Source organism: Pristis pectinata, chromosome 3, assembly GCF_009764475.1.
Source record: "Pristis pectinata isolate sPriPec2 chromosome 3, sPriPec2.1.pri, whole genome shotgun sequence".
Lineage (NCBI taxonomy): Eukaryota > Metazoa > Chordata > Chondrichthyes > Rhinopristiformes > Pristidae > Pristis > Pristis pectinata.
Genome location: NC_067407.1, coordinates 34111169 through 34128027, shown reverse-complemented (window position 1 = coordinate 34128027; position 16859 = coordinate 34111169). Strand labels below are relative to the sequence as shown.

At 41.6% G+C, this 16859-nt stretch overlaps 1 protein-coding gene across 1 annotated transcript in view; it reads right to left on the bottom strand.

Annotated features, from left to right (window-relative positions):
- The window catches only part of stil (STIL centriolar assembly protein), a 64473-nt gene that overhangs the window by 32906 nt on the left and 14708 nt on the right, over positions 1-16859 (bottom strand). Inside the window, exons 5-9 of the mRNA XM_052011688.1 lie at positions 12015-12202; positions 10418-10665; positions 7880-7963; positions 7155-7241; positions 5972-6122 (exon numbers count right to left, since the gene is read on the bottom strand). Of these exons, the coding sequence (XP_051867648.1) occupies positions 5972-6122; positions 7155-7241; positions 7880-7963; positions 10418-10665; positions 12015-12202 (758 nt within the window). The remainder of the gene's footprint in view (positions 1-5971; positions 6123-7154; positions 7242-7879; positions 7964-10417; positions 10666-12014; positions 12203-16859) is intronic.

The following is a 16859-nucleotide window of genomic DNA, read 5'->3' as shown; positions in this document are numbered from 1 at the left end:
TCATACGGTTAGCGGAGGCAGATAAATGGCCAGATTCTATCCTTGGTAAACCAAAAATTGCAGTGATAGGATGAGGTTGTAAATCAATCTTCAATACATTTGATATAATGTTAAAAATATCTTTCCAATACTTTTCCAAAAGAGGACAGGACCAAAACATATGTGTCAAAGAAGCCACATTCGATTTACATCTGTCACATATAGAATTTATATGTTGATAAAAACGAGCTAGCTTATCTTTTGACATATGGGTCCTGTGAACTACCTTAAACTGTATCAAAGAATGTCTGGCACACATTGAAGATGTATTAACTAAATGAAGAATTTTCTTCCAAGTCTCTGTAGGTATAGATGTCTGGAGTTCACTTTCCCATTCATTCTTAATTTTGTCCAGTGGTTCTGAACGAATTTTCATAATTAAATCATAAATTATTGCTATCAAGCCCTTCTGACAAGGATTAAAACCAAAATTTTTTTCCGTAATTTCAGTTTTGTAAGGTGTGGGAAAAGAGGGTATAAGTAGCTTTTAAAAAATTTCTAATTTGCAAATATTGAAAAAAGTGTGATCTAGGCAAATTGTATTTTTTAGACAATTGTTCAAAAGATGAAAAACAGTTATCAATGAATAAATCACAAAAACATTACTATTCCGTTCCTTTTCCATATGGAAAAAGCTGAGTCAATTCTGGATGGATGAAAGAAAAAAGTAGATTGATAGATTAAATTTATTCAATCCAAAAAATTTACGAAATTGAAACCATATTCGTATTGTATGTTTAACAATTGGGTTAATCATATGCTTACTTAATTTGGTAAGTGCAAAAGGGAGTGGAGCTCCTAAAATAGAAACTAATGAAAATTCCATTACTGCTTGGGACTCAAGGTGTACCCATTTGGGGGGTTGAATTACATCTGAATCTTGTATCCAAAAAAATTAAATATCTAATATTGATTGCCCAATAATATAATCTAAAGTTAGGCAAGGCCATACCACCATCTGTTTTTTAGTTTTTGTAAATATTTCTTACTTAGCCTTGGGTTTTTATTCTGCCAAATATATGAAAGAATTTTAGAATCAATAGTGTCAAAAAAAGATTTCGGAACAAAAGTTGGAATCACTTGAAATAAATATAAAAATTTTGGTAAAATATTCATCTTAACCTCATTAATTCAGCCTACCAATGATAGAGACAGTGGGGACCATTTAGTAAATAATTGTTTAGTACTGTGAATAGCTAAGTGAGTAAAATATGATTTGATTTCCAAAAGGCATAAAGTTAAAGATGACACATTTCTTTAATATTTTAAGCAAGATTGCCTTTTTTATTTCTATCTTTTACAGTTTCAAAATAACAAAAAAGGAAAAGGGCCCGAAGCAAAAGTTTGGGCACCCTGCATGGTCAGTACTTAGTAACACCCCCTTTGGCAAGTATCACAGCTTGTAAATGCTTTCTGCAGCCAGCTAAGAGTCTTCAAATTCTTGTTTGGGGGATTTTCGCCCATTCTTCCTTGCAAAAGGCTTCTAGTTCTGTGAGATTCTGGGGCTGTCTTGCATGCACTGCTCTTTTGAGGTCTATCCACAGATTTTCGATTATGTTTAGGTTGGAGGACTGTGAGGGCCATGGCAAAAATCTTCAGCTTGTGCCTCTTGAGGTAGTCCATTGTGGATTTTGAGGGGTGTTTAGGATCATTATCCTGTTGTAGAAGCCATCCTCTTTTCATTTTTATATATATATAAACACAAGCCCAAAGCATGATCGAACCACTCAATGCAGCCAAAAAGTTCTATTTTAACTTCATCAGTCCACAGGACTTGTTTCCAAAATGCATCAGGCTTGTATAGATGTTCCTCTGCAAACTTTTGACAGTGAATTTTGTGGTGAAGATGCAGGAAAGTTTGGAGAAAAAAAGGGTGCAGAATTTCATGAAAAGAACACCTCTCCAACTGTTAAGCACGGGGGTGGATCGATCATGCTTTGGGCTTGTGTTGCAGCCAGTGGCACGGGGAACATTTCACTGGTAGAGGGAAGAATGAATTCAATTAAATACCAGCAAATTCTGGAAGCAAACATCACACCGTCTGTAAAAAAGCTGAAGATGAAAAGAGGATGGCTTCTACAACAGGATAATGATCCTAAATTTTAAAATCCACAATGGACTACCTCAAGGAGGCACAAGCTGAAGGTTTTGCCATGGTGCTCACAGTCACCCGACCTAAACATCATTGAAAATCTGTGGATAGACCTCAAAAGAGCAGTGCATGCAAGACGGCCCAAGAATCTCACAGAACCAGAAGCCTTTTGCAAGGAAGAATGGGTGAAAATCCCCTAAACAAGAATGGAAAGACTCTTGGCTGGCTACAGAAAGCGTTTACAAGCTGTGATACTTGCCAAAGGGGGTGTTACTAAGTACTGACCATGCAGGGTGCCCAAACTTTTGCTTCGGGCCCTTTTCCTTTTTTGTTATTTTGAAACTGTAAAAGATAGAAATAAAAAAGGTAATCTTGCTTAAAATATTAAAGAAATGTGTCATCTTTATTCCTTTTGGAAATCAGATCATCTTTTACTCACTTAGCTATTCACAGTAACAGAAATTTTGACCAGGGGTGCCCAAACTTTTGCATGCCACTGTAAATGATCATCAGGCATAGGGTGCCAAGTAACATTTAAACCACACAAGTATCAGTAATAACTACCTCCATAAGAGTCCAACTACCCATCCTTGACATCCACTGGTATTATCACTAAGTTCCTACCATCAGCATTGACCAAAAACTCAACTGGACCAAACACAAAAACTGTGGCTACAAGATGAGGTCAGCGGCTGGGTATCCTGCCATGATGACTTGCATCCTGACACCCCAAAGCATTTAGACCATCTCTAAGGCATAAATCAAAAGCATAATAAAATATTCTTGACTTGCCTGGATGAGTGCAGCTCCCAAAATACAGAAGAAGCTTGACCATCCAAGTGAGGTGTAGGATTAATAAACTATAACTGCATTCACATCTTAAGGCGAATGAGAATTATGGCTGCATCTAAGTGACTGTAAACAATGGCTACCAGAGGGAAAATGATGCTTCTTAAATTTGGACTCTTCATCTTTACTGGTACTCGTGTGTGGGCATTAGAGGACAATTTATTTTACAAAGCCCATATACAACTGCATGGCAATCGCACCGTTTGCTACCCCTTGGCAGAATCAGTAAAGTCTTTTTGTAGCTACACCAAGCTGGAGCCCCAGGGCTCTCTTAAGATATGAATACTCGAAAACAAAGTGCATTGTGCAGATGGGATCTTACGGGAGTATGCTGCCAGGTAAATGTTTGCAAGGAACCACAGCAGACCTAAGCAACACAACTAGCCACCAGTCCTTCCCCCACTGCTTCAACGATAAGGGATGGGGTTGTGGGCTAGCGATAGTATAGCACCCAATATCATGTGCCACCACCACTTGTAGAGAGAGAAAGTGTGCATTAAGGGGAGGATGGTTTAGGTGTGAGTGCGCCAACACTAGGTGTGTTGAACTACTTGCAGGGGAGCGATGGGTTTGTGGGGAAGGGAACAGTACCCATGTGAAAGGGTCTAAGGTCTCTTTGGAATGGCTAACCAGGGAAAGTTATCTGAGAATTCATGGGAGGAGAGTTGCCGGAATCACTTGGTATTATCAGATGCCTAGTCCACAGCAAACGGGCAATATAACCTGTTACCGGGCCAAGGAAGGGTATATGCTCCTTTTCAATGGTACCTATACCACTGCCACCCCCACTCTGCCAGCCTGGTTCGCAATAGGAGCGATTGGTCCAGTCACAGTCCCCTGCCCCCAGAAAGCTCGTATCCGACGAAGACTTGTAGCACGGTCAGTAAGTTAGGAATTCTGCGAAGAACGGAGGGATCCTGTGGTAGAGGGATCATCGCTAGGCTATGCGTTCCTAAGTGCTCTCTCTCAGGGGGGTTCGGCAGGGACCATGGCTGCAAACAATCGGAACTACCCCGTCTGCGGACTAACCGTGCTGGGAAACAGCACCATCAAGGGCCTGGAGGCAGTGAACCAGGAAATGACGGAACTTCGACTTTATGCCCAACAGACCCGGTACGCTGTGGACTACCTGTTCGCTCAGAAAGGGGAGCATGTGCCATAATAGGGGATAAATGTGTCACCGAGGTTAGGGATGAGGCCTACAATATTTCCCATGCCATTCTGGCTATTCAGAAGCAAGTAGATAACTTTGGGCAGGGACTTGCAGGAGGAAAGGGTTGGTTGGGGTGGCTGATAGGAGGGTCAGTGGCATCATACCTGCTGCATGGAGCAGTAGGGCTTATAGTTATTATTATAATATGCTGTGTGGTGCTGACCTGCTTGAATACTTGTTGCAAGGTCCTTATTAATAAAATCTCGACCCCATTCTAAGCACCCCTAAAGGTTATCATGATATGATAAAAGAGGGGAATGAGGAGGCGTAGGATTAATAAACTATAACTGCATTCATATCTTAAGACGGATGAGAGTTATGGCTCCTCGAAATACTGATTTAAAAAGCGTCCTTCAGGCCACAACAGCCACACCACTGCTTTCCTGGGCTGGGTGCTGTGTGGTAATTGCTGTGTCTGGAACTTAATTGGAATCCCATTATGTTTGACTATGGAGATGATGGTCAATCAGACTGGGAAATGGGAAGGCTGTCTCAAACAATGAAGGTGATACCTGCCTTTGTCTCACCTGATTGCAAAACAATTAGCTGAACCTGGGGTGTGAGGCTGCTCTTTGTCCATCTGCAGTAGCCCTTTGTCCGTTTCCTGCTCAACCAAGAACTCTGGCGCCTGACTCATTAAAGTGTGTGTGACAATGTTTGTATAAATTACGCCCCCTCTGTACCTGGGAGAACTCCACTGCAGGCTCCACGATAAATAAGGAGATTTCTCCCTAGCAATATATTGCTAAATAAACATGTTTGAAGTAAACTGTGGCACTGTGTGATTTACAGCAGATGGAAGTGGGACTTGAAAAATCGGGTTAACACAAGGGAAAATAGCCTATTTGATTGGCATCTCATCCAGCATCCTAAACATTCATTCTCTCCACCATCAACAAACAGAGGCTGCTGTCTACAAACTGTAATAGTTACTGGCCTTGGCTACTTTGACAGCACATCTCAAACCCATATTCTCTTTCATCGGGGAGAACAAGAGCTTCAGGCACATAGGATTAACTCCACTTGCAGGTTCATGTCATGCGTCATCCAGAGTTGTAAATATATTGTTCTTTTATCTCTACTCAAGACGATTGGGGGAATAACTTTAACAGAAGGACAACAGTGTTCTCAGGAAGGCTCATTGCCACCTTTTCAAGCAGCAAACACATATGATAAAAAAAATTAATAATGAAAACTTCCTCCTCCACCTCCAGTTCCAGAAGTTGTCAGCCATCAATTCCACAACTCCCAGCTTGGAAAGCAACAACCAAAAAATCTTGAAAAGCTAAAAGTAAAAACTGCATGTGCTACTACTAATGTGAAATAACAGAAAATGCTTGAAATACTCAGCAGGTCAGGCAGCAATTGTGAAGAGAGAAAAAACACAAGAGTTTACATTTCAGGTCAGTGAACTAAGAAAAGTACTAAATTTCAGAGAAGTGGAAGGAACAGCAGAAGGTAGAGATCAAATGTGGTAGCGGTGCTGGCTTAGAGTGAGCAAGTTTTGGACAGCACCTTTTTGAAAAACAGAAGGGAAACAAATTAACGAGGCAAACAAGGATGAAGATTTCTCAATTAAAACTTGAGGCACAAAACAAAAGTCAACACACCAGGTCGCCACACCAAGTCAGTTTCTCACCGGGTGAGGGAGAGTTAAATTGGTATAGGCTAAGAATTATACTAGACAGACAAAATTATTTTAATATTAGCTTCTAATATTAAAAAAGATTTCAAATGTCATCTAGTGCAATGATTTATTTGAACAAACTCATACTTACTGTACAAACATTTAATACTTCAGTACTGGTAAGCAGTTGGAAATCCAATTTTTGATGCTCACCACAAGGATGGCATTCATAGAATTCTGGCTGCCTGTGTGTAAGCGAGTACAGAACTAGAAGGAAACTTCTCTGCTCGTTTGTGAAAATTCTATTAAAGAAACAGAGTTATTCCAATAACAAAATTACATAAAAATGTAATACATTAACATAGCTTAAAATGAATGGAGCTGTGTAATCACAATGTTAAATATCACACAATAGCTTGTTAAGTAACATCTTGTTGCCAAGTGTGGGCAGTATGTAAATTGGAAGGGAACTTGAAGTGGGCGAGATCTTGCTGGCCTGGTCCCCATGTCCTGGATGAAGGTAGCTAATTTCACTGGGTCAAGGCATCTCTGACATCAGCAGCATGGCTGGAACAACAAAAAGGCCTCTGGTTGCACACTAAAGAGGAACCTTCTCTGAAACATCCAAGAAAGCCTTTTAGAGCAGGTAGAGCTTCACCCCCAGCTATCCCAACTGTAAAAGCCAAGGGCAGTTTTTAAAAATGTCTCTGACGATGAAACATGCAAAATCTGTTAAAACTGTAGTAAATATTTTAAAAAATTGAACATGAAACAAATAATTAAAATGAAATAATCTAAGCACAGAAGTACAAAAAAAATGTAGAAATCTATAGCTTTCTAAATCTTTAACTTTGGACTTCAGTGTTAGATAGTCCAGGCATAGAAGTCCAGGAGATACTGACATTTAATCAGCTAAGCTAATATTCCATATGGAACTGCTGGCATTAGCTGGCAAGATCTAGCCCATCAGACTGCTCCTATAATTCTGAGTGTTAAAGATTGCAGACCAGGGAAGTGTGATCAAAGTAATGCAGGCACGGCACTGCGGAGGATCTTATAGATTGTAAATCTATTGTGTACCACTGAGTAAGATATTCAGCAGCAGGAGCTAACATGACATGGAATTACAGTGTGTTAGACATTTTTAAACTTTGGACAAAGTAGTCTGGAATGCACTCAATAGATAGTCTGGCAACCAAAAGCAGCATTCATTAAGAATACTAGTTTTATTCTTAAACTCGACAGGTTACATTATGGACCACTCACAGTAGAAGTTCAAACAGTACTTCAGTTGCTGACTAAATTTTCTTTTATAAAAAGATTTTGAATCTTACCTCTCATGAATAGAAGAACTGAAAAGATACCTCAAGCAGCAGGCCCAAACTTGGGGACTATGTACATGAGTAGCACCACTCAACCAACTGGAATACCAAAAGCCAAAAAATTAAAGCAGTGCTTCAAATATATAAAATTGCACTATTAACAGGAATTATGCTCTAATATTGTGTCACAACAAAATGCTAATCTTAAGTCATGAAATGAAAAAAAATTCTAGAACAGAGCACCAATGGAAAAAAAAATCCAACATGCTTAGAAATGTTCAATTCACACCATGATTCTGAATGAAGATTAGTGAAAACAAATCCTTTGTATCAAAGTATATAAATATCTCAGAATATCCATTGTACAATATACACGTGTTAAAACTGAACAAACATACTAGAAGTTAACATCAAGTTTCACTATTCCCATACTAGCATAAAGCACCCATCTGTTAATTGTCCATCAAATAATGAAACATATCCCAACTTCACATTAGGCGAGTTATAGGCTAAATTTTAAGACCCAAACTCAACAATTCAGAAACATCTTCTTCCCCTCTACCATCAGATTTCTGAACGATCCATGAACACTACCTTATTATTCCTTGTTTTTCACCATTTTTGTAATTTATAGATTTTTGTCTTTGCACAGTACTGCTGCAGCAAAACAACAAATTTCACATATGTCAGTGATAATAAACCTGATTCTGATTATGGCTTACCATTATTATACTTACATTCCTACAAGAGGCAAAGTCAGCACTTTTGGATCAGATTCAAGTATCAATAAAAGCTTGCGTGTCTGATCCATCGTAAGGTATCTGCAATTTAAACAATCCATTATCTTTTCACCAAGCATCAGTATAAAATGTATTTAAAAATATAAATCATTGTAATTAAATACTCTTGAAACTTATGTCACCACACTTCGCTACTGATACCAAATAATAAAAGAGTCATTATTATCCTCCAAACATGCACAACTAATTAGAAAAATAATGCTGCGAAGATATAAAAGTTGAAAAAAACTTGCTGACAATCAAGTGAAATATATAGGATGGCTATTAATGTCTGCAGATGACTCCCTGTCTCCTGCTATAACTTCAGTTGAATCCTCAAAAACTGTACAAATGCCATTTGCACACACCCACAGATTCCAATGATTTGCAGTTAATTTACAGAGAAGTTTTAGAACTATGGCAGAAATCCCAACAGTATCTAAATGTTTTAGAGCAATGCAGTAATTGCCTATAAGAAATTGGACAAGTCTAAATCCTTCTAACAAGGCTGCCACGTGAAAACATTGGATTTACACTGTTTTTAAACCAGCTTTGGGGCGAACAACATTAAATAAAAATTCTTTTAAAAGATCAAATGATGTGATCCAATGACACTTTCATCCCACATGAGCATGGCATGACAAGTGGCATGTGTATTTAACAACTTATTACAGCTTGCATAATTACTAGCCATAACTTCCTCTAAGACTGGGTTCAGTTGCATCATATTCAAACTACACTACAACAACTTCAATAACAGCAATCACCTCTCCTTAGTTAAGCCTTCATTTTGAATGCCTACTTATGTAACACATCTTTTAATTCATGAGAGTTAAAACTATGAAATTAAAAATTTGATTATATCTGATAGGACTCACTCGCAACAACTGTAAAAACAAATTATTACAATATTTCCTACATTGGAAATCATTCCATGTTTTCTACAATTATTTTCCAGGCAAGTTCTTTGATTTGCAATAAGCAGCCAATCTTTGCAAGTTAGCATTTTTCTGCAAATATAGCATCATTACTCGTCTCAAATCAGTTCTGAAAGTTAATTTCTGGTTTTCTTCTTTGAGTCAGCCTCCAAAATGTTATTAAGGTTAGATCAAAGAGATAGATGAGGTAGCAAGCATAATACTTCTCTTCCAAATACTAGAGAATTACTTTCTGGTAACAGCAGTTAAGCACATAATTGATACAATTTCAAATTCAAGGCTTTCATTTTAATTATCAGTTGCATACTAACAACACCCATCAAAATGGATTCTGTGCTTCTTTGATATCAAATGGCCTGAGGCAAGACTGAAAATTGTGAAATACTGTAGGCTCATAAGTAAGTTGGAATGATTCCCCCAAAAGATTAACTATTTGCACATTAGAAAACAAATCTGGGAACAACTAAAGATAGCAAATTCAACTGGTTCACTAATAGAAATGAAACAGCTTTTCCCCCCCAAAACATAAAGCGATGCAATTTTTACATTAAAATTGATTTAGATCATTTCGTGGAAAACTGGTTTTAATGCATTCAGTTCTGGACTGGAAGGGTTTTTTCCTCGCTGCAATTATTGTGAACACCATTGCCAGACCACTGATAACCAATATACTCTTTATTTATATTTCGTTGCTGCACCATTGGCTGACATACCTTCAGCTACTCTTGCCTTAGATGTGCAATTTCCATAAACTTTTCTGATTCAGCAATGTTTTAGTACATGGTACTGAATTAGCATTCCAGGGATGGGAGCTCACAAAAACAGGTTTATACTCCAGTGCTAATAGAATGGTACATTTTTTGGACTTTCTCAATTGCAAATTAGTAGCAATACTGGCACATTGCCTTCTTTCTCAAGAGGATGCAAAATATTTCATGGCACTGTTCTGAGAATAATAGGAGACTAATACCCAATATCTTAGAATGGTAGAATTATTACAGCACAAAAGGCTGTAATTTGGTCCATGGGGTTTATGCCAGCTATCAATACAATAATTCCATCAGTCAAGTACTCCAATTCTTCCCCCATTGCCTTAAAAATTGTCTCTCAACTGCCAGTTACAACTCTTTCTCCCTAATACTATAAAAACTGATCTGTGTGTCATTATCACATTACTGAGTACAAAACAGCTGCTTTCTATATTAATGATCACATCTCTAAAAGTAATTTATTGGCTATAACACATAATGGAGCATACCAAAAAGCAGAAGTTTCTTTTCTCCTTAAATATATCCATCCTAATACAACAAAACCTATTTCCCCCCTCTTAAAACTATTGATCTACTTAAATGGCTTGATAATACTGCTGCAAAGCACCACAAGATGCTTAGCTATATTTATATAGTGCCTTCACCAGCAAGTTTCTTTTAACAAAAGCAGGTTTTCAGAATTACCACATGTGGACAACTGTAGAACAAGTTTGAATGTAGCATCTTACAATGTCCTTAAGTGCATAAATTTTCCAAATAAACATTCAATGTTTTCATGCCTAACTCACCCAAATTTGTACGTTCCCTGAATCTGAGCAATATTAATTGGGCTGGTTAAGTTTCTTGCCAAAGCTGTAGGGATTATGGGAATTGCATTGATTGGAGTGGCATCAAAGATTATTGATATAGTAACAGCTGCCCAGCGAAGTTCCAGGGTTAGGTTATCCAATTTCTCAATGCATGTAATGCGTCCTCTCATTGTAAGAAGTCTAGAAGAGTCAATTGATTCCTTGCCACTACAGTAGTAATGTAGCATCTGGTAAATTAGATTAAACACAGTTAGTGATGTGCATGTAGATTTCTGTATTATCATTCTAACACAAGAAGATGAACTCAAACCTATAAAACAAATGTCAAAATTTCTCTAGACAAGGACCATTATGTTCAGAGGAACTGCCATTGGCTACAATTTAAAAAAAATACAAGCATTTGCAAGGGGAGGGGGTGGAGAAAGAAGTCAATCACTAAGTAATTAATGTTAAGTATACTTTTAGACCCAATTATCAAAGCATGGAAATGCTTGGAATTTGAATGTTCATCAGTGCTTGAGCTGAAAACTTGTTCCCTCCAAATTACTTTCTCAGAATATGGGTTGACTCATGCAATGCCATATAACATCTCACAATATGAAAAAGGCAAACATGGCACAAATTAAATAATTTTAGAAATAATAACGACGAGTTTGTGCTGAAAAGACATTAAAGCAAATCCCTGGCAATTTTGTTCAATGTTCCAGGGTCTGCTGGTTCAACTAATACCCTGGATGGATTAGATTAACAAAAAAAAACTCCATGTCCCAAGTATCTACCAACTAGGACAAGGGAACACCACCATCTGCAGGTTTCTATCCAAGTCAGACTCCATCCTCACTTGGGATATGACTTTTCCTTCGTTGTTGGTGGGTCTAAATCCTGGTATTCCCTATTCAAAAACACTTTGGCAATACCTTCAACAGAAAGACTGCAAGAGTTCAAAATGGTTGTATGCCAGCATTTTTCAAGTGCAATTAGGAATGGGTAATGAATGCTGGCATAATCAGTGACACCCCCCATCACAAACTAAACATATACCATTCACAAGGACAAGCAAGTATTTTTGTGATCAATGTTGCACTAAATTACAACAGTAGATTGCATCCTCCTGTTAGTAGAAGCAAAATCATTGCGAAAACGACAGAGTGGAAGATCTCTGTCCTCCTAAAACAAATTTTGTTCCAAGGAATAGTAATAGTAATATAAAGCTGGAAATACTCAGCAATCAAGCACCAGCTGTGGAGAGAGAAACAGTCAACATTTCAGGCTGACAACCTTTCGTCAGATCTAGGAAGACAGAAAACAAGAGACCGCATCATAAAAACGGAATGTAATATACAAAATTGAAAATCATACAAATGAATCACTGCTTCACCTGGAAGATCAAAAGGGAAGAGATAAAAGGATAGGTGTTGCACCTCCAAGAGAAAAGTCATAATAGATTCAATTAAAAAAAACAAAAATCCAAATAGTTTTCTCTACGAAAGATATAAAAAGAACAATGCTGAGTCATTTCAGAAAATGTCTGCATAAGTACTCTTAAAATTTGACATTGTTCTGTCATTCATATTACCTTAAATGCAGCACTGAAATCCTCAGATGTATAGACATTGATGTCTCTAGAAACAGGTCCTTGAGTATCAACTGTGCATGGAATGAGGAAATCACCAGGAAGAAGAGCTGTGGGAATCTTGTCAGAATGTCCTGCAACCTCACGTCCAGGATCAAAGCGATCTATAGTTAGTGTAACACCTTCCTCATCTGCATTGTGAGAAAAGTTAGAAGATAAGATATCTTTTAGTCACATTTACATTGAAACACATAGTGAAATGCATCTTTTGTGTAGCGTGCTCTGGGGGCAGCCCGCAAGTGTCACCACGCTTCCAGCCCCAACATAGCATGCCCACAATTTCCTATACTCACTCAACCAAATAAACATTTTCACAAATCCTTACCTGAATAAAAGTTGCACAAGCAGCTAGTTTAGACAGTCATTTTGTGGATGAAATTCAATAATTTTGATTAATTTGAGGTTGATACTGTTAGTGTGTCAAATTCCACTCACCAATAATACAACATGTAATATAGAATGCAACCAGAATGGAACATTGAACAAAAAGAAATTCAAGTTTGACTGACGTTTTAAGACACTGAAAACAGAAGATAACAAAGCAAAGAAAATCAGTTGGTGTGAAAATTACAAATGGGAGAGCTGTAGTGATGAAAATCCACTTACAACAATGCAGCATGAGAAGAAGTAAGAAATAAAACAACCAGAGAGGAAGATGATGGAGATTAGATTATTATCTAGTGAATTGCATCTTTAAATGTTACGCCAAGAAATATCAAGGTGTAGCAGTTGCTACCACGAAATAAAACAAGACGCTGGTCGAAGGATTGCCATACAAGAACTGGTTTATTTTCCCGCCTTGCGCAGGCCTTTTAAGGGAGACTGTTCCCGCCCAACGCAACCGGCAATGACATATATGCTACGTCATCAAGTCTTTCCTGCGCGCGGGTTCTCCCCGTCGCTCGGGAAAGACGAAGGCCCGCCGCCATCTTGGGCCTCGTCGCTCCGACGCCGCGCGACCCGACTGCTGAGCCGGTTCACCTGCCCGGACGGTGAGTCGCTACACAATCCCCCCCCAGAACCGGCAATACAGTCCACAAGGTCCGCGGGCTGTGCCAGCTGCCGCTTAGGGGGTCGGCCTCAGCGTCGCAGCATTGAAACCTCGACTGGTTGTTGCAGATCTAAATGGGCCGGTTTGAGGTGGCCCCCAACTTCCAAAATAAAGGTGGATCCATTATTCCTGATGACTCAGAACTGTCCCTCATATGGTCGTTGCCCCTGTGAATGAAAACAAACTTACAGTCTCGTAGTTCTTTGGGCTGGCAGGATGGGGCTCGACCGTGCTGAGAGGTGGGAATTGGGGCCAAGTTGCCGAGCTTCTCGCACAGTCTTTGTAGGACTGCTGGGGGTTGTTCCCCTTGGTCTCGAAGGGCAGGTATGAAATCCCCTGGGACAACTAGGGGCGCCCTGTACACAAGCTCAGCTGACAAAGCGCAGAGGTCTTCTTTGGGGGCAGTGCGTATGCCGAGCAGGACCCAAGGCAGTTCGTCAACCCAGTTAGGACCCTTCAGGCGGGCCATCAAGGCTGATTTCAGATGGCGGTGAAAACGTTCCACTAACCAGCTTGATTGAGGATGGTAGGCCATGGTGGTGTGCAGCTGCGTCCCTAGCAGGTTCGCTAATGCAAACCAGAGACTGGAGGTGAATTGAATGCCTCTGTCTGAAGTGATGTGGGCTGGAACACCAAAACGTGAGACCCAAGTTGTGAGCAGCGCCTGAGTGCAGGAATCAGTCGTGATGTCAGTCAGGGGGGTTGCCTCTGGCCACCTCGTGAACCGGTCCACGATGGTAAGGAGGTACCGGGCTCCTCTTGAAACCGGCAGAGGGCCCACAAGCTCGACGTGTACATGGTCGAACCTCCTACCTGTCTGGCAGTGCGGACAAGTCCTGGCCCACTCACTGACCTGTTTGCGCAGGCCATGCCAGACAAACTTGCTGGCGACCAGTCAGACAGTTGATCTGATTGACGGGTGCGCCAACCCATGTACCGAGTCGAAAACACGTCTCCGCCAGGCTGCAGGGACTATAGGGCGGGGCTGACCTGTTGCGATGTCGCAAAGTAGGGTCTGCTGACCTGGACCAACCAAGAAATCTCAGAGCTGCAGGCCCGAGACTGCGGTTCTGTAGCTGGGCAGCTCATCGGCGGCTTGTTGTGTGTCAGCTAGGGCCGTGTAGTCGACACCCAAGGACAGGTTGTGGATGGTCGGTCTGGAAAGTGCATCAGCAACGACATTATCCTTTCCGGAGACATGTTGGATATCCGTTGTGAATTCGGAAATGTAGGATAAATGCCTCTGCTGACGAGCTGACCAGGGATCGGAGACTTTGGAGAAGGTAAAGGACAAAGGCTTATGATTGGTGAAAGGCCTGCCTTTGTCACGAACCAGCAACAAAAGAAACACACTGAGCATGATTCAGTGTTAAAAACTATTTTATTAATTACTACTTATGATAATATGTAAAATAAAAGTAAACATGTTAGTATGTTAGAATTCAAAAATGTTAAACCTCGAACGTTAACCCCAAAACTAAACTCTTCGTGTGTGTGTGTGTGTGTGTGTGTGTGACAAAGTCCAAAACTCCCAGTTCCGGAATGGTTCTTAAAGTTCAGTTCCGCAAGCCATAAGGTGAAACATGAGCAAGGGCTTCTTCAACAACCACTGTTGTCTGAAGATAAGATGTAGATGTAGAAAAACATAGAGAGAGTACATACGAAATCCAAATGGTCCACGATGGAACCCAAACGACACTTCAGTGTTTACTCGGTAGTGACTTCCTCACCCCGAAAAGCATCCGAACCGTGGTCGTCCACACACAAATACCTGTTTCCTTCTACAGGTCAGCAACAAAGTGAACTCCACCGGATTACTTCCAACTTCCATACATGGATTTCAGTGGCAAACACAGTTATTGTTTCTCATCCATCGATAGAGAAAACAAGCAGGCTGGTGTCTCTCTCCCTTATCTCTCTCTCTCCTTCTTCTTCTGCCTTCTTCAACAACGTCATTACGTCCTTTATCTTCTATTGACGTAAGCACGCCCCACACACACATACACACACACTCCCTATCTTAAAGGGACTTTCACTGAGTCCGTAACACCTTCTAGAAAGTACCGGAAATGCCGGACCGCCAGATACAGCGCTGTATTTCAGTTCGGGTGGTCTGAGGTGCTTGCTGAAAAATGCCAAGGGTTGCCAACGGCCTTCGATTAGCTGTTCCAGTACCCCACCCACCGCGGTGTTGGACGCGTCCACCGTGAGGGCGGTTGGGACGTCTGTCCTAGGGTGTACAAGCATCGTGGCGTCTGCCAGGGCGTCCTTGGCCTTAACGAAGGCAGCCGCAGCCACGTCATTCCAGGTGATGTCCTTGCCCTTACCAGCCATCAGTGAGAACAGAGGGCGCATGATACGGGCTGCTGCAGGGATGAACCGATGGTAAAAGTTGACCATCCCAAGGAATTCCTGTAGGCCTTTGACCGTGTTGGGGCGGGCAAAATGGCAGATAGCGTCTACCTTGGCGGGTAGGGGTGTCGCCCTGTCGCTGGTGATTTTGTGGCCGAGGAAATCAATAGAGTCAAGTCCGAATTGGCACTTGGACGGGTTGATCGTGAGGCCGAAATCGCGGAGACGGGAATACAGCTGGCGGAGGTGGGAAAGGTGTTCTTGGAGGTTATGGCTGGCGATCAGTATGTCATCTAAGTAAATGAACACGAAGTCCATGTCTCGGCCTACCGCGTCCATCAGCCGCTGGAAGGTCTGCGTGGCGTTCTTAAGGCCGAACGGCATTCGAAGGAATTCGAACAGGCCGAATGGGGTGATAATCGCAGTTTTGGGGACGTCATCCAGATGGACCGGGATTTGGTGGTATCCCCGAATGAGGTCCACTTTGGAAAAGATGCGGGCGCCGTGTAAGTTCGCTGCGAAATCCTGGATGTGAGGGATGGGATAGCGGTCCGGGGTGGTGGCGTCGTTCAGCCTGCGGTAGTCGCCGCAGGGCCTCCACCCTCCGGTGGCTTTGGGGACCATGTGCAGGGGGGAGGCCCAGGGGCTGTCTGACGTGCGAACAATCCCCAGCTCCTCCATGTGATGGAACTCTTCCTTTGCCAGGCGGAGCTTATCTGGAGGTAGTCGTCGTGTTCGGGCATGAAGGGGTGGCCCTGTAGTAATGATGTGGTGTCGTACCCCGTGTTTGGGCCTAGAATTTGTAAACCGAGGTGCCAAAATTGATGGGAATTCGGCTAGGAGCTTGGTGAAATCGTCACCAGAAAGGGAAATGGAGTCCAGGCGCGGGGCTGGTAGGCTGATTTCTCCCAGAGGATAGGTCTGGAAAGTGCTAGAGTGGACTAACCGCTTCCCTTGCAGGTCGACTAACAGGTTGTGGGCCCAAAGGAAATCGGCTCCTAGGAGTGGTCGGGCGACGGTGGCAAGGGTAAAGGTCCAGGTAAAACGGCTGCCGCTGAATTGTAATTGAAGTATATGGGTACTGAAAGACTATATTGTTGTGCCGTTGGCGGCATTGAGTACAGGACCTGGTTGCCTGTTACGAGTGTCGCGGCCGGTCGGGGGCAAAATACTGACCTCTGTTCCAGTATCAACGAGGAAACGCTGTCCAGATTTCTTGTCCTGAACGAATAGGAGGCTCTGCCGGCGGCCAGCCGCCGTAGCCATCAGCGGTGGCTGGCCCTGGCGTTTCCCTGAAACTTGCAGGGTGGGCGGCATCGACGGGCCTCCGCGCCCCACCTCTGATGGTAGAAACACAGTTGGTCGCCCGTGTCGTCGTCTGTGTT